Source organism: Cydia splendana, chromosome 6, assembly GCF_910591565.1.
Source record: "Cydia splendana chromosome 6, ilCydSple1.2, whole genome shotgun sequence".
NCBI classification, from domain to species: domain Eukaryota; kingdom Metazoa; phylum Arthropoda; class Insecta; order Lepidoptera; family Tortricidae; genus Cydia; species Cydia splendana.
In genome coordinates, this window is record NC_085965.1 from 10,866,039 (window position 1) to 10,892,237 (window position 26,199).

Sequence of the window (26,199 nt, forward strand, 5' to 3'; positions counted from 1 at the left end):
CACGATATAAAACGAAATTCAACATTGTGCCAATGCAGGTAGATTGTAATTATACTAAACTGATCCTGATGACATAGCTGGAATTCTTCGGAACTCGGATTAAATGACAGTTGAAGAAATGAAATACTTTTATAATCATTACACATATATTTCAACATATATCAGCTAAACTTTGTAAGTTTTCAGTAACAACCATTAACAGACAATGGAATCAAAATATTCTTAGACTATAATAATATTATTCTTAGATGTGTTTTTATAAAACAACTTCAAAGTAAATGTGTAGAGTTAGACCAAGTCTGCAGCGATTTTGATAGCTCACGCAGTGCAAGTGTTATTTTTTTTAAACGTCAAACGTCTATGAAATTATGACGTGTTAAATAATACTTGCACTGCGTGGGCTATCAAAATCGCTGCAGACTTTTCTTGGTCTAACTCTACCAACATGATAACAAGAATAAGTTAAAAACATTCGACATAACTAAACATGATATTAATTAACGTAAAAATATTTACTTACAAGTATGAAATGACCTGCAGGAATGAACTTGAATCCCTATTACTTTAATTTATCACCTTAACCCATATGTTTTGCGACAATTTGTTTATTATCTGATAAGATTGTAGGTATTGCTGGGCCTTTCGGCCAAAGGGCACATTTTGTACCTTACTGCGTCACGTGGTTTTTAGTTTACCTACACTTTTATGAGATAATTAAAAAAATAACGCAAATCATTTGTAACAGTCTGTGCGGAAAGAGTAGAGTCGTGAAATGTATGGGATCCGATACATTCTACGACTCTTCTCTGTCCGCACAGACTATGTGGTAACATGAGTAACTCAAAACTTACGTCAAACTAATAAAATGCCTAAGTGCACGTGCACGAAAAGTAATCAAAATATATGTGTCACTGTGCAAATAATTACATTAATTACATACCGTGACGATTGATTCTATAGATTATTTCTTTTTGCCACTACACACATTTTAATAAACTAAATAAAACACACATACAACTTTTATAGTGGTTAATAGCACTAGTCTCTCACGCAAAATAGCCAATCGTAGAATTGCAGAAGCCTGTCCGTGTTAACAATAGTCGTTAGCAACTCTCATTATTTAATTTTTGGAAATTAGCCAAAAAATCAACCTATACCCTAACCCTAATATAGGAACCTTATATTGGTAACGGAATTGAAGAAGCGAGTCTGTATGTACCTACCTAATATAGAGTTAGACCAAGCTAAGTTGGCAGCGATTTTGATAGCACAGACTGTACAAGTGTTATTTTAAAAGTGAAACTTCTATCTCACATCTGTAACCTAACAAACCACCGGTAACCCTACAAAGTACGGTTAAACTGGCAACAAGTCGTTGTGCAACACAAACACAGTGTAGACTAAACAATAGAAAATCAATTTTCGTGTTCACGAGATTGTTAGAAAAGTAAATATGACATTCACAAGACTTGGGACAACTCGCAAATGAATACTTTAGTTTTCCCCCGTTTGACAGAGCTGTAGGTAACTTCGTGCGTTAGGTATAATTCGAACTAAGTACCCTAGCAAAGTAACGTTATTAATTAATAGGTACATACAGTATAATAACTATACCTAGTTATATTATATAGCCTCTTATAGAGTTATTTTTCACAAGGGCTATCAAGTAAAATTATACCATTTACTTACAAATGAATGTCTCTTTATAACTGCTAACTTTGACTAACATAATTAGGCAGGATATTTGCGACATAGATTGGCAGGTACCGCCGTCCACATTATTAACTGACAGTCAGCCTTATTCCAAAGACATAAGGTCTACTTATGGTCAGTTAAGTGTTGTTGTTTGTATAGAGTATAGATAGTTTATGTACGGCTACCGGCAGGATATATTAAACACTTGTGATGGATGACACTTGTAAGTCTAATATAAAATAATAGGTACAAAATATATTCTATGGAAGTAACTAAACGGACATAACTCGTCCGTGTCTATCTATCTTGTATATTTGTAAGGTATATAAAAATAATATAGGAAATTTATAATTTAATAGTATGATTTAGTGCAGGTACTTATGCTCAAATAAATAAAATAGAAACTTTTGAATTATCCTTAAAATACCTTATTGACTATTGTACATTCGATTTATAGGTACATAAGTTGTTACATGGTAAGCATTATCATAAAGATAAAGTATTTGGTTCGATTGTGAGCAAAAATGGGTACGTCGGGAAGACTAGCTAAAGTTGGAAGAATAGAACTAGGTACGGAATAAATAAATAAATTGATTAACTGGAAACAAACTGGCTACTTACTTTAGTTTGAACTTTAAAATACTATTTTCTCGATTCTTTCGTTCATAGTCACTGTTCCTATTTGCTATTGAAATTCGGATACAATAGTTTACCCTTATCCATGATTAAAAATAGTCTGATATTTTTTATTTTTCATGTCTCTAAATGCTCCTAAAAGTATCTACAAGATCTAGGAATAACAGCCTGTAGTCTTGGAAGTTTCCACGGTTTTCAGAAGTTTGTCTAACTGTACATATTTTGAAATGCAGTTATCTTCGCCGTAATATTTCAGAGTAATCCTAATTTTCACTTTTTATTGTGAAATCGTACCCATATGGCAGCAGTCACATATACAATGTTTTATTGAAAAATTCAGGAACCTATATCAAAATACCAATGCATTTCAACATATTCGTCCACAGTTGATTCTATCAAAACCATAAAGGATCTCCCGGGCCAGACTGCAAAATTGTCTACGCAGCATTGACTAATTAAACCTAATTCCCTTTGACAAAACCAAAGTTTATTCTAAGCTGTTCTAAGAACACGAATGTCAGAATGGTGTGTGGTGCGAGTCGCGCAAACGCTGGAATGTACCCTTTATAGAACGCTATGGGTCCCTCCTTGGCCGTGTTAGCTATGAGGCTTAACAGACCTTTCACTTCTCCGTGCTTCGCGTTCATTGCCCTTGTTTTGAGCACGTCGACCGGCTGTGTTAGCGTTGTTGCTATACCACCCTGAAATGTATACATAACACTTATGTAACATGTTTATTTCAGGCTGCGAGATTACGTTATCGTTTCTTATCTAAAATGTATGCAAATGTAGGAATAGAGTATTGAAGAATGTTACTAATATGATGATGTTTTAGAATTAATAAAGACTAAAGTTTTCATACAAGCTGTTTAGCAAATTAAAATAATATCTTTTAGAAGGATACACAACAAAATAATGAGGTAGGTATCGGCGTTATTGGACAAATACACAGTGAACTAAAAATACACTAATGATTCGTGTCTAGATAGTCTAGATTAGGGCTGAATAAGACGGCGCGCGAACTCGCATGCAATTTTAGTTACATTGCGGACTGTTGGTTAGGTCCAATTCAACAGACCGAACAAAAACCGCAATGTAATGAAACTCGCATGCGAGTTCTCGTATCGTCTAAATGAGCCTTTACAATCAGAAATAATAACCTCAGGCTCAAATTGTTCCTTACTCCTCAGACACAGAAATTAGTGCAAAAAAGTATAACCGCTAATTAAAAATTAAAGTAGATAGCGCTGTTGGCCTCATAGATTACGTAACTAGCATTTCGCTGAGGTACGTATTATATAACGGAATTACGACAGAATACGCGCGAATATACTTACGGCGCAAAGACTGGATGTGACATGCGTGACGACATTGTCCCCGAAGTACGGAGTGGAGAGAAGCAATTCTTTGATCTGATCGTAGAAGGAGAGCTGGCCGATGGTCATCAGAATTGCTCGGCTGCAGTTCATGCTGGCCCCGGCCCACAGCTGCATCACTCCCTCTTTCCGGACCACGGAATACATCCCGTGGAACACGTTTTTGTAACTGTAAAAAAGTAGGATGTTTCATAGTTTCAGTCTGTATCGTCAAGTATCGTTAATGGATTATAAAGGCCATACTACTGTCACAAACAGCAACACTCCTAACTGTACATCGGTGGACCTTATTACAAAAGGCATAAGGTCCACCGATGTACAGCTAAAGGTCTGTCTCCATATTGCGCGGCAAACTATCGAACATTGGCTCGCGAGCCAACCCGTTATCCATTGCACGCGGCTGCCTCGCGAGCCAATGTTCGATAGTTTGCCGCGCAATATGGAGACAGGCCTTAACAGTGTGGGCGATGGTATCCTAACTGATTGTGGTTGCACACGGTGTCATATCATATCCATCGCGTGAACAACACTACAAAGAAGTGTGCGGTTGCAATGTCTGCAGCATGTAACAATGACCGGCGCAAGAAACCCACGGGACGCGACTGAAGCAGGAAAATGCGCGGATGGTTAGTACAACGGTGTCTTGCGCATGTAGCACTTTGCTCTAGTTATTTGCCCATGACAAACTACACTCGGCGTCACGGAAATCGCACACCCACCGATTTTTGTTTTAAGCGAATATAGCTCTTATCATATGTATTATACCCTCACAATATATACATCATTTAAAAGCACAATTAATAAGCATTAAAACATGAGTAAAGCATTTTTGGGAAAAATAATAATAATCACGAAATTACGGCGTTCTGAAAGAACACCTACAATACGCGTTGTAAGGGTCGCTAGTTGCGTTACCTTGGATAGGTTTAAAAGGGGGGGTAAAAGTGGAATATGGGTCATTCGGTATCCAGAGTTCACAGAGGTCACACCGGAACAGCTGGAGAAAGAAAACACCCCAAGAAAATGGATACCACGGAAGCAGAAGCAGCTCAAGCAGTAGCCCTGGTGGAATCAGGAATGACGCAGTCTGCGGTTGCTCGGCAACTCAACATAAGCCGTTTCCGAGTTCTCCGAGCAGTTCATCGATTCCAGAGGACTAGAAGCTTCACCAGGAAGCCTGGATCCGGAGGACAACGCTGCACTTCCGAAAGAGACGACCGCTTTATTGTGTCGACGTCTTTGCGGAACCGTTTCTTCAACGCTGTCCAGCTGCAGCAACAGCTGCAAGCAGTTCGGAGAACGGTGGTGAGTGTCTCTACAGTAAGAAGAAGGTTGCGGGAGAAGAAGATCATGCCCCATAGAGCGGCTACGGGTCCCAAATTGACGGCAGAGCATCGGCGAGTCAGACGTGAGTTTGCTCGCGAACACAAGGATTGGACGGTCGACCAATGGAAGGCTGTCCTCTTCTCCGATGAGACCAGGGTGTGCCTGTTCTGCAACGATAGGCGCAGAAAAGTGTACAGGAGGCAAGGGGAACGTTATTCACAGGCCTGTCTTGAAGAAACCGTCGGATACGGAGGAGGATCCTGCATGTTCTGGGGTGGCATTTCCCTCGCCGGCAAAACCGAGCTCGTTTGTGTTTCCCGCACTGGTGGTGGTCGAGGCCAGGGATCCATGACTGCTCATCGGTACATCACAGAGATCCTGGAGGACCATGTGGTTCCATACGCCGAATTTGTCGATCCTGGATTCACATTCATGCAGGATAACGCCCGCTCCCACACAGCGTTGATTGTTCGGGACTACCTTGATCAGGTTGGGATCACCGTCATGCAGTGGCCAGCAAGGAGTCCGGACCTGAATCCCATAGAGCACCTTTGGGATCAGCTAAAACGGAAGGTGCGGTCACGTAATCCTGCACCTGCGACCCTGGAACAGCTTCGAGATGCCGTCATTGAAGAGTGGGATGCTATTCCTCAAGAATACGTCGTGTCTCTCGTGAGGTCCATGAAGGCTCGCATGGAGGCAGTCATTAAGGCCAGAGGAGGCAACACTAGGTTTTAAGTTTAGTTTTAGGCATTTGTATTCCGATATTTGTTGATTTTATTGTGTTTTAATTTGTTGATTTTTTTGCATGAATATACGATTTTTATTTCTTATTAAAAAAGGTGCCTTTTTTTTACTCTTTAGTAACTATTGCATTGTTTTTAAATGAAGGGTTAAATTCTCTTTAAAATGATCCCACACACTCATACTTTACCTTCAACAACATAAGGTTTATAACGGCTTGAAACAAAAATCCGTGGGTGTGCGATTTCCGTGACGCCGAGTGTAGTACTGATGCATTGAACATTTCTTGTTATCATCTTAATTCTCTTAGCACCACTTGCACCATTCCACTATCCCGGGGTTAACCGGTTAAACCTGGAGTTACCATGCTTACCAGTACAATTTGAGGCTGGGTTAACGGTTTATCCGCTTCACTCCGAGTTAGTGGGATGGTGCAAGTGGGCCTTAGTCATCAGCGAATTTTTTGTCACAATTTGCCGCCCCTAATATCTTGCCGCCTTAGGCCCGGGCCTACCTGGCCTTAGGGAAAATCCGCCACTGGCACCATTACCTGCTCCAACTGCATGCGTCATGTGCAAACACCACGAGTGCAAGTCTTCTTACTGCTTTTTCGTTGACTATTTCACAGAGGTTTGGGGTGTACCCGGTAATTTATTTCGTAGAACTGGTGTAGACACTAATTATTGGGATAATTAAGAAGACAAACATATTATGTAAAATTTAGATTAATTACTTACTTTCGTCTATTATCCTTAGGCAGTTTGACGTCATTTTGCATGCGTACGTTGACTAAATCCGCGGGGTTTCCTACAAGCCCTCCTGCCAAGCCTCCCAGCCCAGCTAGGAATGCAGACATGTAGAAAGGTAAAGCACTGCCCTGAAACATAAACATTCAATAATTATCAATTATGTACTACTTGCAAGCAGTTTCCTGCTTGCAAGCAATGGCACACACAGGCGGTTATCCTAGAAGACTATTATATTATAATATATGAGGTTTACAAATTCGGTAGGTAGTCCCTGCAATAATATTTAAGCACTATGATGCGCGCATAAATATATGACACGCTCCTATGTCTCTACGAAAAAATAGGTGTCCGATATTTTCGTGAAAATACTGTTACTTAGTAGAACAAATTCTCTAGTATTATTAAAGGCCTATATAATTTGCAGAATTTACCAATAATAATGTTGAGTAAGAACTAGGCAGCTTTTTGGACTTTATTGACATAACTAAAATTCTGCTGTATAAATACATAGTTTTTGATTACAGAAATACAGCCATTAATTGATAGCTAATTGTATGATATATATGTTTTTAACCGACTTCCATTTCATAGAAGGAGGAGGTTCTGTATTCGGTTGTGGCTATGTTTTTTTTTTTTTATGTATGTTCATCGATTACTCCGAGACCCGTGGGCCGATTTGAGTAATTCTTTTTTTGTTAGAAAGGAGGTACTTCCAAGGTGGTCCCACATTAATCTGGTGCTGTTCTGATGATGGGATCCATGAGGAATTGAGGGAACTCCTCAATTTTTAAATGCACATGTAGGGTGATTTGGGTGTTTTCTTAAGCAACTCGAGCATTTTCTCTCGAAAACCACCAATTTGATGAAGTGGACCTGATGATGATGATGATTGTTTTGATGATAATCATGACGATTTCTTAAAATGTACGACGTTCAGCGATTGTTCCGAGACCCGTGGTCCGATCTGAGCAATTCTTTTTTTGTTTGAAGGGAACTGCCTTCAAGAGCGTCCCACATTAATCTGGTGCTGTTCTGATGATGGGATCCGTGAAGAATTGAGGGAACTCCTCAATTTTTAAAGGCACATGTATGGTGATTTGGGTATTGTCTTAAGCAAATCAAGCATTTCCTCTTAAAAACCACTAATTTGATGGAGTGGACCTGATGATGATGATTGTTGATGATAAATGATGATGATTTTATAAGTGTAGATTACTCCGGAACCCGTGGTCCGATTTGAGTAATTATTTTTTTGTTTGAACGAAGTTACCTCCAAGGTGTTCCCATAATATTGTTGGTTATAATCTGGTGACGGAATTCATAAGGAAATGAGGGAACTCCTCAATTTGTAAAGGTACGAGTATGGCGACATCGTTGTTTTTTATAGTAACTCAAACATTTCCTCCCGTTAATAACCCATTTGATGAAGTACAACTGTAGCCTTACCACGAGTTTGACACTACATCTTCGCTATCGTCTTCGTAACTTACTTTCTATACATCTCGCTCGCACTAATAGGATGCCAGTACGAGCGAGACGCATAGAAAGTAAGTTACGCACACGCTAAGCTAATATGTCAGTGTTAGACTTATGGTAAGGCTACTGAGGAGTCGGGAAATGGCGGTTGAAGGGTTGGTGGTTCAGGCTTCAGGGTCGAGGGGTTCCGTGATCAGGGGTTGATGTGCTGTGAGGTTGAGTGATCTGGGGGTTGAGGGATTGGGTCAGTGGCGGGGCGGAGGATGGATTTTGTGTTTGTGCACTGTAGTGACAGGAATGATTACGAATTTAGTGATACGCATCATTATTATTTTCATTCATGCGTCACGCGTCACTCATAAGCTGTTAACAATGCCTTACAATTAAAAATGGAAAAATAAAAACTTTTACAAAAAAAAAGAAAACCGACTTCAAAAAGGATAAAATAAAATATAATCCGTTTTTAAGTATATGCGTTACTAACTGATATGTTTGAAGTCGGTGCCAAGACAAATAGTAACAATACCGGTCAAAAATAATCAGCTTTATGTCTATAAATCACATTACAACTGTACTAATAGGTATTATAATAGTGAAAGTAATTCTGTCTGTCTCTTTGTCACCTTTTCAGCTAAACAACTGCCATGTAAACTGGTGAAATTTGCCATGCAGGTAAAAAGTTAAAGCCCTGTAGATGGTTCTTGAATTGTTTTATATTTTGAAATCAAGTTCTCTGGATAAGAGGCGGGAAATAACTCAGTCCCAATCCCACACCTGAGTACTATGGACAGTTCGAAAATTAGTAAAAATTGCTGTTTAAAAAACATATCGGCAATCGCATTGGTTTTATACTAGAACAAACATGGTACGGACTGCGCCAAGGTGGATTGACAGTGGGTTCTTAGGTATCTAGAGAAAGTATGATAATTGCTGTCGTGTAAGGCAATCCTTGTTATGGCAAACATTGTTACCGGATCGCCCTAAAATCATGGTATGTTTCAAATTTGGCTTGGCACCGACTTCAAACATATCAGTTAGTAACGCATATACTTAAAAACGGACTATATTTTATTTTATCCTTTTTGAAGTCGGTTTTCTTTTTTTTTGTAAAAGTTTTTATATAATACTAGTATTATAGTCATTTTGGCAATAAAGGTATGTAGTTATTATTTCGAAAAAACCATTATATATTTATATTTTATAGTTAAATAATGGACACTTATTCAGCATGATACATTTCATTACTCAAAATCTTTGCATAAGTATAGGATAAATAGGTACATATAAGTTCCGAGTTCCTTTAAAAAAAAACAAATTAAAATCGAATTTTGAACTATAATAGAATATAAGAAGGTTCCAAATTTAAAACTGCAAAAATGACTCTGGGTCTTAGGAGGATACTATTATACCCTTTATGAGTATTAATCATATTTAGCTTTATATAATCATCATCTTCCTCTCATTGTCCTGCCTGGATTTTTGTCAAGGCTCACTAATTTTTACGATTTCATATTTAGTTACGTAATAAAAATTAATATATAACATACATCTTTTGGTGCAAAGTACTGTTTAGAAACTTCATATATTCCAAAACGGGCTGAGGAGTAACTAAGCTGGCGTGTGATTGAGGCTGATATGCCGGAGTATAAGCCCATAATACCTGTAAAATATAAATTGGATTAGTAGCACATTTAATTAATTGTGGACTTCAGTGATCAATGCTAATTCAATTCAATTCAATTCAATATCTTTAATGTCAAAAAACACATGTCAAAATATACAATAGGTACTTACACAATAAAATTAAAAATACATAATCCACACAAATTAAAAAGGAATATATACAAATGTCAGAGTACATAATATATACAATGTCAAAAATAGTGGTATATACAAATGTCAATAAAACTAACAAAAAATTAAAAATTAAAAAATACAAATGTCAAAAAATATTACTAGACTCATTTTCATACGTCGGACTCCAGCGGGCATTTTCGTGGCATGTCAGAATGATAGGTAAGGTTCGCAAATCAATCAATTCACTCTCGAGTATTTGTACTTAGTATTTGGTACCTAGTATTTATAATGTGAAATTCCAAATATCATAGCAACTAACTGCGTTATTTATAAACGTACTTGGACTACACATAAGTTAAAATGGCGAAAAAGTTCGTTTGGCTTTATCCGTCACTCAGACAATTGCAGCTGTGAGAAAAGAACAGAACAAATGAGTTAACTGGGCATGTCAAGTTCTATGAACACGGCTCTAAAGCTGTACGTTAGTTAGGTGTTTATTTTTTTTATATCCTTTAAATTTTAAATAAAAATAAGATTGAATAGTCTGTGTTATATTTGATTTAATTTACATTCATGAACAACAGTCATAATGACGCATGTCAGCTATTTATTTGTTTTTTAAGTGGCCACTTCAGTGGGCTATCAGTCATCACTTCAAAGAGTATTTACACATTAAAGATGAATAAATGATAACGGGTAATTAATTTAATTAACTATGTTACAAATACTAGGTACATTATAATGTAAGATGTAGTGTAGATGTAGTCTAGTATGTAGTGTAGGTACATTATAATACTCGTAAGTTAAGATTTTTTTGTAAATCTTACCTTGCCCTCAAACTGCCCGCTATAGTCCGACGTTTGCTCATTTTACATTAAATTTACAATAAAATTCTTTTACCGTGAAAAAAGCCTGGTCAATCAAAAAATCTTTCAACTTTTTAACAAATAGCTCATAAGAAGCCGCCTCTTTTATTTCACGGCTCAGGCTGTTATAAATTTTAATGCCAACTACCCCCAGCGAGTTGGATGATTTTACGAGCCTGACAAGGACAGATTTAATATCGCGATCTGTTTGCCTTTGATCAGGTTGACGCATAACAAAATCACTCTTGTGCAATTTATTAACATTCAAGGTAATGTCTCTCTCTTCAACATAACATAAAGAAAACTATCTACATTCAACATACAGGGTATGTTACTGACAAAGTTAATAGCCAAATTCACATGTTAGAATCTTCTAGGGCTTGAAAATTTATCTGATACATCATTTCTATAGATTTTTCAAATTTTATCTTTGTTTTAATAAAAAAAATATATTTGATGAGATGTACAAAAGGTCATGTCTTCGCTGACCTGATATCAAGCCATGGGATTAGAGTGGTTAAATAGACTAAAGGAACTTAGGTACCTTGTTTCTTTAAAACATTTCCAGTGAGTTTGAGTAAGGAATCTGATTTCCCTTTTTGTGTTTGCATTTGTACTTTGAGCAAGTCCAGTGGGTGAGTGATGCTGGCTGCCCCCGCTGAAGCCAAACCTCCGAAATACCATCGTGAAACTTTGACTGGTTCTGAAGACATTTTTCTAAAAAAAATATTGAAAAGGTATCATGTTTCGTATTCTCCGAGGTCATTATTACGACAGTAGAAATTGTGCACTTGGCATGTTTTCATTACTATCTAAGGAATTGAATATTTGGGCCGATTGCCGGAGAATACGTTTTCGTGGCCTATGCTTCCTGGGCCATGTCGGTGCTCATTCATTTCCGTGTATATTCAATTAAACCAAATTAATTGCCAACTGTTGTTGTGTAGTTTTAAGCTGTTAATTTATATTTCATGACGCATTGGTTACGATTGTAATGTTATCTAAATATGTTTGAAATAAAATGAAAAAAATATTTAATTCAGGGCAAAACTGAAAGCGGCAAACGCGTGCTATCTATTACACTTACATTTGAATATCTTATCAGGAAAATAAGTGCACGAGTATCATACGGATTTATGGCTGATGTTCCGATTCAGGGCAGTCTTGATGATGAGTTGTGTAATGTTATATTTTTCACTTCCATATCTCTAGCCTAACACATAATTAATTCAATAAATACTATAACTAAACTGCAGGAAAGCGTGCAGATCGCTGAGTGGACAATCACATTATCAACTGACCTGACATTGACTTGACATTGACAGTGACAGTTTGACAGTCACATGTCATGCGCACAGCTCAAGGGCCCAACGTTTTCTGAGGGCCTACCGCAAACCATGTTCGACGTGTTGCCTCCCTGTCACACTTACGTACGAATGTACAAGTGCGACAGAGAGACAACACGTCGAACGTGGTTCGCGGTAGGCCCTCTGTTCTCTTTCACGGCGCAGCAACTAGTATCATTTCTATCTCCTCGCTCTTTTAAAAATGCCGTTTGTCAAAAAAGGACAACCATACTGTTGACAAGATGGACTTCAAATCAAGTGTTGCCTTTTTTGATGCGCCCAGGCTGTGTATGTGTGCATAAAAGCGTATATGTGTGCTGCTTTAGGGATGTGTAAAGTCGATTTTAATCATGTTATATATCGATAAACGCTACACAGCGGAACGAAATAGCGATTAATTGAAGCTTCAATATCTTCGGTAAACATAAACATAATTGAAATGCTAATGGATAATTAATATATGTGAGAACTTCTCCTCTCACACTAAACTAATCACTGAAAACACTGTGTATAACGAAATACTTTAATATCAAATACAACACAATAAAATAATACAATTACAATAAAAACAGCCTCCGCTGACAATATTATTTTCTCGAACAGAGAACCGTCATAACATTCTATTCAAACATCCTTCAAGATTCAAACCAGCCAGTCTGTCAACAATTGCCTAGGCCTCTTTGCTCTAACACTCCTCCTCAATTGTTTTCCCTCAGACATCCTATCCTCATCCAAACACTCCTGGTTCCTTTCACTCTGACTAACGAACAACCTTTAACACACACCCATCTCTCTACGACAAAAATCATGCTTCTCTCTAACAACGGCTTTTGTCAAGACATCAGCAACCATTCGCTTTGTTTCTAAGTACGCCAGCGAAATTGCACCATTTTCGATTGCTTCTCTAATAAAATGGTAGCGAACATCAACATGCTTAGTCTGCTGATGTTGCACTGGGTTTTGTGCAATTGCCATAGCGGATTGGCTGTCCGTATGTATTGTTATGGGCGACTCCTCTTTTCCCATAATTTCTGTAAGGAACCTTTGAAGGAATATGGCTTCTTTGGCAGCTTCGGATAGGCTCATATATTCAGCCTCAGCTGTTGATAAAGCTATACTCCTTTGTTTGGTACTTTGCCATGAAATGGCTCCCTTTGCCATCATGAAGACATTGCCGGAATATGACTTTCTGTCAACAAGGTTTCCACCATGATCTGCATCGGCAAATCCTCGTATATATCCGTATGTCATGTCCTTGGAGTACTTGAGTCCCATGCTTTTCGTACCTTTAAGATACCTCAGTATTCTCTTTGTAGCAGTCCAGTGAACTTCCTCATAGTAGTTACAAAACTGACTCATAAAATTTACTGAATGTGCTATGTCAGGTCTAGAACACACAGCTATATACATCAGTGATCCTATCAGCTCTCTGTAGGGTATACTCTCATCAGGTGTATATGGCTCTTGTGGTTTCTGAAAACGTTGGCCTGGAACTCCTGGTGTACTAACTGGTTTGCAGTTTTCCATTTTAAACCTACGAAGGACTTTGTCTATGTATTCCTCTTGGTCGATTTGGATATTTCCGTTTTCTTGTTTAATTCGCATTCCAAGAAACAGTTCGGCCTTTCCCAAATCCTTCATCTCAAATTTTGCCTTCAGTCCATCTTTAACATTTTCCATCTCAATCTTGTTGTTATATAGTATCAAGATGTCATCTACATATACAGCTAGGATTATCGTGTCCTTTTCTGTTTTTCTTATATAAACACACGACTCATTTTTACATCGTTTGAAGTTAAGGCTCTCCAGCTCAACGTGTAACTTCAAATTCCACGATCTTGGTGCTTGCTTAAGTCCATATAGGGATTTCTGGATAAGACACACGTAGTCTTCCTTCCCTTCCTCTTCGAAATGTGGTGGTTGACGCATGAAGACTCTCTCATTAAGACTTCCATTTAGAAACGCGGTTTTTACGTCCATGTGATCAATTTGTAGACCGAGATTAGCCGCTAAAGCTAGAAGAAGTCTCATTGAACTGTGTCGCACTACCGGTGAGAAAGTCTCGTCGTAATCTATGCCTTTTCTCTGGCTAAAGCCGCGTGCAACCAAGCGAGCTTTGTAACGAGTTTTATTCCCCGCCTCCTTTTTGATTCTAAATATCCATTTGGAATCAACAACGTTGCTTGCTTGTTCAGGCTTTACTAGAATCCACGTTCCGTTTGTCTTCAGTGCGTCAAGCTCCTCCTTAATCGCATCTCTCCATTGTTGAGCATCCTTTCTGGATAATGCCTCTTGCACTGTAAGCGGATCATCCACCTCTGATGTCGCTTGGTAGGTTACATAATCAGGTAACTGAACAGGTTTTCTGTCTCTGAGTGGATATCTCCTTTCTTCCACTAAAGGTTCAACTGGTGTATCTCTATTCTCTTCAGCTGGTAAAAGTTCTACTGATATATCTCTATTTTCTTCATCTGATCTCTCTTCAGACGAAGCCCAGTTTTCTTCACAATCAGATATTTCAATATGAGCATCATGACCTCCATCATTTAACTCCAGGTTCTCTACCTGAACCCTTTGCTCTTGCTGAACATTTTGCTGTAGAGTTTCCCGTTGCTGAACATTATCTCTTTGCTGTGGAGTTACCGGTTGCTGTACATGATCTTCTAGGTTAATTGTAACGTGCTGCTTCTTCTCAGGATCATGAGCCCTTGCACCTCCTTCATATTTTTGGTTCTCGAAAAATACTACATTTCGGGCTCTATGCAGCTCTCCATTTGAAGGATCTATCAGCCGGTACCCTTTTGACTCTTCGCAATATCCTACAAATACCAGCTCTTTACTCTTCGGATCCCACTTGGTTCTCTTTTGATCTGGTATGTGCATATATGCCTTGCATCCGAAGACCTTGAGATGACTTAGATCTGTCTTTCGTCCAGTCCACATCTCTTCTGGCGTCATCTCCTTTACCGCTATAGTAGGACTTCTATTTTTTAAGTATACAGCAGTGTTTACTGCTTCGGCCCAAAAACTGACGGGAAGTCCTGCCTCTTGTAACATTGCGCGGCTCTTATCGGCAATCGTCCGATTTGCACGTTCGGCTACACCATTTTGTTCAGGCGTGTATGTAATGGTTAGCTGATGCCTTATGCCATGTTCTTTGAGGTAGGCATCCACTCTCTTGTTTACGTATTCAGTTCCATTGTCAGTTCTTATTACTTTCACTTTCTTTCCTGTTTGCCTCTCTGCTAAATTTATAAACTCTTTTATTTTTTCAAACGCTTCACTTTTAGCTTCAAGAAAATATACGAAAGTTTTTCGCGAGTAGTCATCGATAAAAGTTATATAGTACCTATGACCCCCAATAGACTTACCACTCATTGGCCCGCTAATATCCGAATGAATAAGCTCAAGGAGCTCTCCAGCTCTCGTAGCCTGGTTACGTTTAAATGGTTGCCTAGTCTGCTTGCCCATCAAGCAGGCTACGCAGTCCATTTTGGAGTTAGTAATGTTTAAAAAACTCACCCCTGTTGCCATTTTGTCTCTCAATAAAGTCAGGTTACGTACACTCAAGTGCGCCATCCTTTTATGCCAAAGCTCCATCTCGTTTCCAATTGTAGACGCCAGTGCAACTGCCTGCGAGGAACATGTCAGTTTATAAATGCCCCTATCATGCTTTCCGGTTACACATGGGTGCCCATTTATAGAACATTCATCAGAATTATAAATTTGGCAACCTTTTTTATTAAAAACCACAACCTTATTTTTAGTATTGACCATATTGCTCACACTAAGTAAATTTGAAGACAAGTCTGGTACATACATCACATTGCTGATACTAATATCAAGTGAACCATCCTCTACAATACCAAAACCTTCTCCAAAAACCTTACCTCCATTCGCGCAACTCACTTCTACCTCTTTGTCAAAGTTCACAAACTTATCCATCCAGTCCTTCCTGAAACTCATATGTCCTGACGCTCCTGAATCTATTATCCACTCGTCTTGATGAGTCTTCTCTCGATCTACACTGCTTAGTGCCGTCGCCATATGATTCCTCTTCGATTGACGTGGATTGTGTGGACAGTCACAAGCTTTATGCGGTCCCTCGCAAATGAAGCATTTGACAGTCCTCTTCTCTTTGGACTCTTTGTTCCTCTGAACAAATTTCTTATGAGTGTTGTGATGCTTTGATGAAGTGAGCGCTGAGCTCGAACTAGGCTTGTTACTTGGGCCTGCACTCATTTTGTTCTCATCGAGTTGCAGCAGTTTTGTTTTAACATAGTCCGAAGTTAAGGTTATGTTCGCGCTCTCCAGCGCCAACCTCATAGGCGCATATTCCTCAGGTAGGCCTTGTAGCATGAGTGCTGCTAGTAATTCGTCATCGATTTCTTTATCTAAGTCTGCTAGTTGGTTGCTAACTTGCATCAGTTCAGTTATATATTCAGTTATTGAATTAAACATGTTCAATTTTAGGCTCACTAGCCTTGACAACAATCTACATCTATTGTTGATACCTTTATCTTCGTAAGCTGCTTTCAGATTATTCCACGTCTCGTACGCCGTAGTAGCTTTACGCACGTGCACCTTGCACTGACTCTCGATCAGTAAACATATTTTGGTTCGCGCTCTCTGATCGTTTCTCTTTGCCGTAGCATTTGTAGTGTCAGCAACTGCCTCAATATACTGCCACAAATCATCGTGCACCAATATGCACTCCATGTCAAACTTCCAGGTATTCCAGTTATTGTTACCTTGCAATTTCTCTATGCTCGGGAGCCCCGGTCCCGCATTCGACATGTTGGTACTCATTGTGTTGTTACTCGAACGATCGTAGGACGTTTTAGGTAGGTAGTTCTTACCGCCGTATTCCTCTAGATCCAACATAAAATATTTCTCTCTGAGCTTTACACTAGTGTTGTACCTTGTTCATGATTAGGTCGATCAAATTTTTGGAAATCGTGCTTCCCATAACCTGTGAGAACTTCTCCTCTCACACTAAACTAATCACTGAAAACACTGTGTATAACGAAATACTTTAATATCAAATACAACACAATAAAATAATACAATTACAATAAAAACAGCCTCCGCTGACAATATTATTTTCTCGAACAGAGAACCGTCATAACATTCTATTCAAACATCCTTCAAGATTCAAACCAGCCAGTCTGTCAACAATTGCCTAGGCCTCTTTGCTCTAACAATATATTATAATGTAATAAAATAATTGAATTATTGCTGAACACATATTTTAGTAGGTATTTATGTATTTTAATTAAATATCTGAACTTTCCCTTGGTTCCCTGCTGGGGCGTGACGATAAAATTGTGATCTGATAACCACAATAAAGAATAAAAGCGTTTTTGTTCATTTTAGGTATCGTTAAACCTTTGAAGTAAAATTAAAATTGCAAGAAATGTCGATAGTTTATCGATATGACTTTATCGACATGGCTACAGCAAGGTGGGCCTCATTGTTAATCGTACACTAAACAAAAGTGGCAACAGTGACAGCTCGCTGAGACGGGATCTCTATATATTAAATCTATGGCACAGCTGTTCAAGGGTGGTAGGATGTCTATTGTCGTACTGTTCACGCTTACCTGATTGTCAGTAAGTGCGAAAGAGAAATCACAGATCATGTGACCTTCCTTTCTTTGACCTAGGCTGGCTCGGTTAAAGGGCTCCATACACATTACAACATTGATCGGATGTAATATTAATTCGATACAATGCGGCATTTGTTCAAACGATAAATTTGTTAAGGCCGTAACACACTATCGCACCGCACCACGACCTTGATGCGTCGCACCCATAAGTGAGAGCGAGAAACAGATATCTCTTTCTCGCTCTCACTTATGCCGGCTACACACGTAACTATAAATCGTAGCAATTAATCTGTGCAGTCCGATTTGCGCAGTTTTATCCTCCTGCCGCCCAGAATTTTTTCGTCAAAGATGGGATACAAGCCCAGATGCCTTTTTTTAGGTTCACATGGTTCCGGCCCAAGACTTCGACATATGATTACATTGTCATGGCATTGTATTATGGGTGTGAGATTTTTTTAGCATCATAAGGGGTATCAGTAGAAGGTTAAGAACCCAAAGAAACACCGAAATTCGATGTCTTTTTTATAGGACTCTGGGTCGCTACCTCAACAAAGTGGTTTTTCTTAGATTGTGTATTTCTGAATTTATTCAAATAATGAATGTACCATTACGTTGATTTACCCCGCTTCTGTAATATATTTAAAAAATATAAGAATTAAATAACGCGTTTCATGTAAAATATTATTACGAATTTTTTTTCCTACCTTTGCCACATGCTAACAATAATATTAGCCACAAGCAGCATATTATCTTACTTTGACTATTGGATTATAAAAATACAGTGAATATTCAATTCTACACAACCAGTGGGAAACTAATAAACTGGGAAAATGACCTAACTAAACTCGAGCATATCGATTTTTCTTATAAAAATAGGGTAACCGCCTGCAGGCCTATTAAAATCCTATAGCTAGTAATTACTACCATCTTATTTTAATTTATGAATTTTTAAATATTTTTGCCAAAACTAACTATAAAGCTTTTCAAAAGGACATGCAAAATTAAATACTTTATTAAATTCAAATTTTAATCGTTAAACTAACAGCATATCCAATGCAAACCAACCCAATATAGCGTTTAAAGCCCGTAGACCTATGAAAAAACATAAATATATTACGACCCACATGCCTTCCTATAGGTCTTCCAAATGTTAATTGTTGTATTTACATCAATATTGATTAAAAGTAAAAAATAAATGTGGTAAAACAAAGACGAACATATTAGACATCATTTACAATAAAAATACACAAGGAATTTGCCGAGCAGCCAAGAAATCATCGATTAAATTACCACGTCCTCGACCCCTTGTCATTGTTTTGGTTTTGGATATTACTTCAAAACTGGCAGATTATTTTACACAGATTGACGTCTATTGGCAACGTCAAATATGACGTATTCTTTCAAAACTGATCTGAATTCAATACGCGGTAAATTTTAATTTTTATGACAGAGCCCTTTTAGAAGGTCATTGGGCGCGTATAAGTTAAAAGTGTAATTATGCTTGGGCCGGAACCACTACTCAGTAGGAGACCTTTTAATAGGTCTTTGGGCGGCAGGAGGTTATCTACCGTGTGTATGAGAAACCGTTGTCGATTATCGTAACGATTTGTCATACACACGGTAGATAAAACTGCGCAAATCGGACTGCACAGATTAATCGCTACGATTTATAGTTAACGTGTGTAGCCGGGGTTATGAGTGCGACGCACCAAGGTCGCGGTGCGGTGTAATAGTGTGTTACCACTTTTATACTTGAGTAAATGCCAGTCCAGTCGGGCTTGAACAAGGCCCCAACGTTTTCTGTTCACTTTGACGGCGCAGCAACTAATATCACTTCTTTCACCTCGCTCTTTTAAAAATGCCATTTGTCAAAAAAGGACAACCATACTGTTGACAAGATGAACTTCAAATCCAAGTGTTGCCTTTTTTAGTGCATCCAGGCTGTGTATGTGTGCGTAAAAACATGTATGTGTACTCTTTTAGGGATGTCAAAAGTCGATTTTAATCATGTTATATATCGATAAACGCCACACAGTGGAACGAAATAGCTATTAATTGGAGCTTCAATATCTTCGTTAAACATAAACATAATTGAAATGCTAATGAATAATAAATATATTAGAATATAATAAAATAATTCAATTATTGCGGAACACATAAGTTAGTACGTATTTATGTATTTTAATTAAATAACTGAACTTTCCCTTCGTTCCCCGCTGGGGCGTGACGATGAAATCGTGATCTGATAACCACAATAAAGAATAAAAGCGTTTTTGTTCATTTTAGCTTATCGTTAAACCTTTGAAGTAAAATTATAGCCTGGCAAAAAAGAGTAGAAATTAAAAAGTGGCAACACTGTATTGTCGTCTCGTTCTCTTATATACGTTGATTTGAAAGGGACGACACTACAGTGTTGCCACTTTTTAATTTCTACTCTTTTTTGCCAGGCTGTAACATTGCAAGAAATGTCGATAGTTTATCGATATGACTTTATCGACATGGCTACAGTAAGGTGGTGTTAAATTGTTAATCGTACACCAAACAAAAGTGGCAACAGTGACAGCTCGCTGAGACGGGATCTCTATATATTAAATCTATGGGCTTGAACCAGCCTTTTCGATATCTGTGAACTCACGACAGTGATAAGCCCCCTCCAGACTATGCGCGTGAATCGCGGGCGAAGCCGCGAACGCGAGTGTGGAGTCGATTTCGCTGTCTGCGAAAATCGACTCCACACTTGCGTTCGCGGCTTCGCCCGCGATTCACGCGCATAGTCAGAGGGGCTACCGCGAAAACCGAATTTCGCAAATTGCGGGGATCTTACTCTTTTACTCCAATGAAGGCGTAATTAGAGTGACAGAGAAAAATGCCCGCAATTGACGATTTTCGGTATTGGCGGTAGCCCTACTGGAGGGGGCTATAGGCCGTTTACATTCTCGTGCGAGCCACGAGACGAGCCGCGAGCCGAGCCATGAGACGAGAGTGTAAGCAGGGGGCTCGTGGCTCGTCTCGCGGCTCGGCTCGCGCTCGCCTGGCTCGCGTGGAGGAGCGGTTTTTGGGCACGAGTCAAAGTGGCTCGCGATGGGCTCGCTCGGGAAGCGCGCTTACGTTTACACTTGCGTTCGGTTTGTCATTCGATTACAAACCTTAGGCCAAGCGCGCACCACGATTTTAATTTTTGCGACACGATTTTAGAATCGCGCTGTAATATATCGCAGAAAATTCACTGCGCGCACTGCGACACGATTTTAGAATCGCGCTGTAATATATCGCAGAAAATTCACTGCGCGCACTGCGATGAAAAAGTCGACGATTTGTTCATTCTCAACATGGATTTCGTACCAGTCGTTTGTCATGAAACGTGTCTTTAATATGCGTTCGCCGTATAACTTTGAGTATTTATGCCACAAAGGTGATCTCCTTCTATTTCCATAATTAAATGGTCAACATCTAGCGTCTCATCTTGAGACTCCATCGGAGAAGCAGTTTCCGACATGTTGAGGCTTGGAGAGCGAAGTGCCGACTGAGGTCCGGGGTGCGATTTTATTATCGCAGTGCGCGCAGGGCCATACAACTCCGTATGCTGCAATTCACTTTGCGACAATCGCGTCGCGAGCAGTCGCGAAATAATGTGACAAATCACAATTTTAAAATCGCTGCGATTTTTTGTCGCATATGCGCGCACTGCCATATAAACACATACGTTACGTTTCTGCGACTAAATTATCGCGCGACAAAAAGTCGTGGTGCGTGCTTGGCCTTATACCGTGCCGTCAGTGTTTAAAATCGATTAGCTCGGCGAGCTTACGAGACACGAGACGAGCCACGAGGCGAGAGTGTAATCATTACCTCGACGTGCTTACGCGCTCGAGGCGAGCCACGAGACGCGCCGCGAGCCGAGCCACGAGCCGCGAATGTAAAGTGCTTATGTCAGTGACGTGACAGACTGACAGCTCTTTTTCTAGTTATTTTGTTCAGAAACCATAATATTAACATGCCAAAACGTTTTTGAAAATAACAATCCCGGCGTTTTAATTTACAATAATCTACACCAAGTTTGATTAAACTCTTTTTAATTAAAATGGAATTAGTAATTATAACAAGCAATTCATTCCAAACTTCTTTTTATAATATTTTCAATTACTATAATATATTACCTACTTTCTCAGTTTCAACTTTTGAACATACCTAACCTGAAATATATTGACCAAAATCAAAATAAGAGATTTAATTAATTATTGTAGATGGTAGCTGAAAAGTAGAGCTTTATAAGTTCTTTTATACTTTCCTAAGATTGCGACAGGCTGTTATTACTTATTTCCTGATTTAATCATAGTAAGTACTCACAAGTTAAACATCCAAATTACGATTTCAAATTGAACACGATTCACATGCTATTGATATACATATAATTATCCAGTATCACAATTAATTATAAATCACACTATTCACCTTATTTATCAATGTACCGTTTATATATTTCTCGCATAAAATCCTAGAATTTAGCTCTGTACTCGATATCCAATTGGTAATTATTGAAATCTAATTAGAAGTTCAACCGCATATCAGCACGTTTCCATGGCAATTTAAAGAATAAAATTAAGGTTTACTATATTCAAATCGTCCGATATAAATTTATCGCAAATCGCAAACAATACACTTAGGTAACAAAACTTCAGTTTTGCGACATTATGTTCCAGTACAAATTTAGAGACTGGCGTACGACGAGGTCGCGAACGCGATCTACGAATGAATAACATCCGCAGGCGCGTAGCTTATCGTCGATAGTAATAATTACGTTAAATAGTGTTACATATATCTTTAAGGGTGTATCTGTTTATGTAATATTTTATTTGTGTATATAATTGTTGCAGAAAGAATGGCGTCAGATATAATATCAAGTCTCCAGCTGGATAAAAATACGACCAACAGAGTGATTGTTGCTAAGGAAATCAATGGGTGTGACAGTTCATTTATTACTAGCTGCATTCTTGGTCACTGCATTAAAAGTAAACAGGCCGTCCTGTTCATAGCTACTCATAATTCTCTTCTCCATTATCAAAATGTAGGACTAAAAATGAATTATAACTTACAAAGGCACATAGATACTGGCCTTGTACATTTTTTTAAATTAGATGAAGAACTTGTTAACCTTTTGATGGCCAATGAAGAAAAATCACTAGAAAATATATTTTCTTCTATAAATCAAATTGTACAAACTTTGAGGCTGAATAACAATGTAGTCCATATTATTTTGGACGGTGTTTCTCATTTGTTTGACATGCAGTACAGTCTTAGAGATGTCAACAAGTTTTGCAATCAATTAATACAGTTAAATAGAGGTAGCATAGCTTCATTTGTTTTATTTCACTGTAATGTAGCACATGAAGATGACTTGACTCATGTAATGGCGAACCTCCTTTGCCACACAGCCCATACAATTCTGGAAGTCAGAAACCTTTTGTCAGGCTTGAGTGCTGACGTGTCTGGACACTTAACCATTAAGTATCCAGGTCACAAGTTTGAAGATGAACACATGAACACAATTGACATGAAGCCTTCTCGGTATTTATTCAAACTATTTGACAGAGGTGTTAAACTGTTTGCTCCGGGCACCATATAACAAGTTAGTTAACCTCAAGTCAATAGCCAAGGGAAAACATGACTGAAGGTAATTGCTATTATTATGTTAATTAGCAGTAGATTGCAGGTTAATTTAAGCTCAGACCATTCCAAGATAGATGTGTGGAAATTATTAATGTCATGTTTATAAATAAATTTTGTATAATGTTGATATATGCTTTTAATTCTCACATGTAAATATTAGTTAGGTAACCTATCCATAAAATCTTGTTAACTATCCTTAGTATGTATTTGAAATAACGAAGATAGGGATGTTGATTGGTATTAAAAGTAGCATATAATTTATTTGGTTTTAGTTTAAATACAATCTTTATCTGGTTTCCAGTGCGTATGACGCATGTTGAGCGCACATACGGCATACGGCATTCACTTGCTACGGGTTACGGCGTAGCATTTCGTAGCACAGCTCTCAGTATTGTGGTGGTTTCTAGCAATGGAGTGCATGGTAAAGCCATTATAGACCAATAGTGGGACCGGATTTTTGCACTAAAAGTTTTGATAATTCTAAAGATGAAAAAGTGATACTTATCTGACATGGGACATATTTTTAAGCATATTTGTAAAATATGATGAAAAGTTAGAACGAGCGTTAGATATAAATTAGGTATTTATATATTTTTAGTAATGATTTTTTAATATTGAATTAAAGTGCAATGTTTAAGTTCCATCGTTTATAATATGTATGACGCTTTATAATGTAAAATTATTAGAAATTTTTTTAACGTGCTTCTTAGTCAAACTACAAATTAGCTTATTATTTTGTCGATATTGAATTAAAGTTTAATAAATCCACAACAACATATCTAAATTCTTAAGTTAATAGGCAAGCTAAAAATTTAGAAGAATAAGATATATGCTTTAGAATTAATATGCGTTTTTTGTCCTATAATATCTAATATTGAATTAGAGTCTGTAAAAATAAGTCTATTACTATAAAATAATATACGCAGCCATATTATGGAAAATAAGAAATTTCGGTGTGTAGCTTGCATTGTAATAGTAAAATATATTTAAAAAGGCGCGAAATTCATACACACTCCGCGCTGGTCCGTCAGTGTCGCCGGCGCGGCGCCCGAGACCCTATCATAGCCTACCTATACCTCGCCCCTCGCCTCGCCCCACCTGCCGCTCACAGCACTGTCTGTCTTTTCTTATCATTCATTTGTTTGTTTACTGTGGACATATATAAATTAGATGCGGACATTACGTGAAATTAAAGGGGTCCCTTTGTTTCCCATAAAGTTTTAAGTCATAATGTATTGTTTGTCATATAAGAACCTTCGGGCTCTCGAATTAAGGTTTATTTTTGAATGGCCTTAGTAGCAGTTTGATAGCGTTGACTCGGCTCGGAGAGTTGGCGAATTGGCGATTCATTCGCCGAGTTAGCGGATCGGATACCAAGTTATCAGTTAGTTTAGTGGCCGAGTTGATTAGGAAGAACATTTGAATTTCGAAATTGTAATAAAAATGTACATGATATTCACAACTATTTTTTACCATAGTTTGTCAAAGGACTGTCTCATTTCAAACATAGAGAGAATCATCATACTATCTTTGACTTACACTAGTACTAGCACCCAAAAGAAAAGGATGAATATAGTTTTTTGTTTTTATTTACTGACAAATTGGTTTGACCGACTATACCTATTTCTGGTTCCTATTGTCATGTCCTGTCCTATTCAACGTCAATATCATATTATGTATATTATAAACCAACTGCTCAATATTACACGTATACATATTGAATATACAATAAGGTAAGTGACCTCACCTTATTGTATATTCCGTGTCGGCCGTATATGCCTATATACGGCCCACCTTAAATTAAAATGTTTTTTTTTTTAATAAACAGGATATTAAGTATGAAAATCTCACTCAAATAGGTATCTTATTTATTGAAGTTTCTTCATTATACCAAAATAGTTATAAAAATATTACGATACTCTTGGAAAATATACCTTTTATAAAAGTCCTATTGTGGGCCTTATTGAACACTAGCAGGGTATTACTTAATCCCGCAAAAAATAATAATTTTGACAGTAGACAATAACAGATTTTATTGTTTTTAACTTAAGAGTTATACATATACAAATAACAATATTTGGTACTTCACAACAAGAGGATATTTATAATAAGTTAAAAATAATTCTTTTGGGCCTTATTAACTAAAGATATCAAAATTGTCTAGTTTACGCGAAAATAGTAGGTAACTAAAGTCACTAAACATAAAGCTTTATTATTATTATGTCTTAACATCTGGGGGCACGGCAGTGCCCCCGCCAAGACGAGCAAAGCGCAAGGGTACTATCTACCTTTTCTCGAAGCGCTTCATCGTTTTTTGGAACCCTCATAACTTGGGGTTGGATTATACTAGATAAACAAAGTTCTCGGACTTATTAAGCATATCAATTGCATAGCTCTTATACTTTAGATTTTATTCATATCTAAAAACTTCGATTTCGTCACTGACTCACTCACTTGATGATTATCAATACCTTTAGGGTACTTCCTGAAGTCCTCTAAGAAGCTGAAATTTGATATGTAAGATAGTTTTAGTACACAATAAACAAATAAATTCAAAAACTTGAATTTTTTAATCCTTAAGGGGATGATGAGGGGGTTTAATCTTGTATGGGGAATCAATAATCGCTGAACCGATTTAGTTGAAATTTGGTATGTAGATAGGTATTGTTATGGGAAAGGATATAGAATAGATTTCAATCTCAAAGTTTACCCTTACGGGCTGAAGGCAGATTTCAACCCCAAAGTTTACCCTTACGGGGTGAAGGGTTTATATGGGGAATCAGTAAGAAGTACATTGTGTAACAGATGCCCCCAGATACTTATTTCAGGATTTTTAATAGTAAATCACCCCCAACCCTTTAAATTAGGGGATGGAAGATTGTCATAAGCAACTTACAAAAAGAAGTGAAATCC

The 26,199-nt window shown here is 37.9% G+C and overlaps 2 protein-coding genes across 3 annotated transcripts in view; one reads left to right on the top strand and one right to left on the bottom strand.

Moving 5' to 3' along the window:
• Positions 1-127: 127 nt before the first annotated feature.
• LOC134791407 (mitochondrial dicarboxylate carrier) overlaps positions 128-26,199 on the bottom strand; it is a 53,286-nt gene continuing 27,214 nt past the window's right edge. The window contains exons 1-6 of one of the 2 annotated variants that reach the window (XM_063762429.1): positions 11,753-11,905; positions 11,210-11,382; positions 9,550-9,662; positions 6,515-6,654; positions 3,669-3,876; positions 128-3,032 (exon numbers count right to left, since the gene is read on the bottom strand). In XM_063762429.1, coding sequence (XP_063618499.1) covers positions 2,793-3,032; positions 3,669-3,876; positions 6,515-6,654; positions 9,550-9,662; positions 11,210-11,378 — 870 coding nt within the window. In that variant the 5' untranslated portion in view covers positions 11,379-11,382; positions 11,753-11,905 and the 3' untranslated portion in view covers positions 128-2,792. Of the gene's footprint in view, positions 3,033-3,668; positions 3,877-6,514; positions 6,655-9,549; positions 9,663-11,209; positions 11,383-11,752; positions 11,906-26,199 lie in introns of those variants that run through there. The other variant, XM_063762428.1, reaches the window with a different exon arrangement.
• On the top strand, positions 21,801-23,413 carry LOC134791408 (uncharacterized). The gene is made up of 2 exons (XM_063762430.1): positions 21,801-21,954; positions 22,494-23,413. The coding sequence occupies exon 2, from the start codon at positions 22,499-22,501 to the stop codon at positions 23,240-23,242; it is 744 nt and encodes a 247-aa protein (XP_063618500.1). The 5' UTR covers positions 21,801-21,954; positions 22,494-22,498; the 3' UTR covers positions 23,243-23,413.

Bases quoted from the DNA above. Each gene is read 5' to 3' on its own strand.
- LOC134791408 (XM_063762430.1), top strand. From the start codon at position 22,499: ATGGCGTCAGATATAATATCAAGTCTCCAGCTGGATAAAAATACGACC.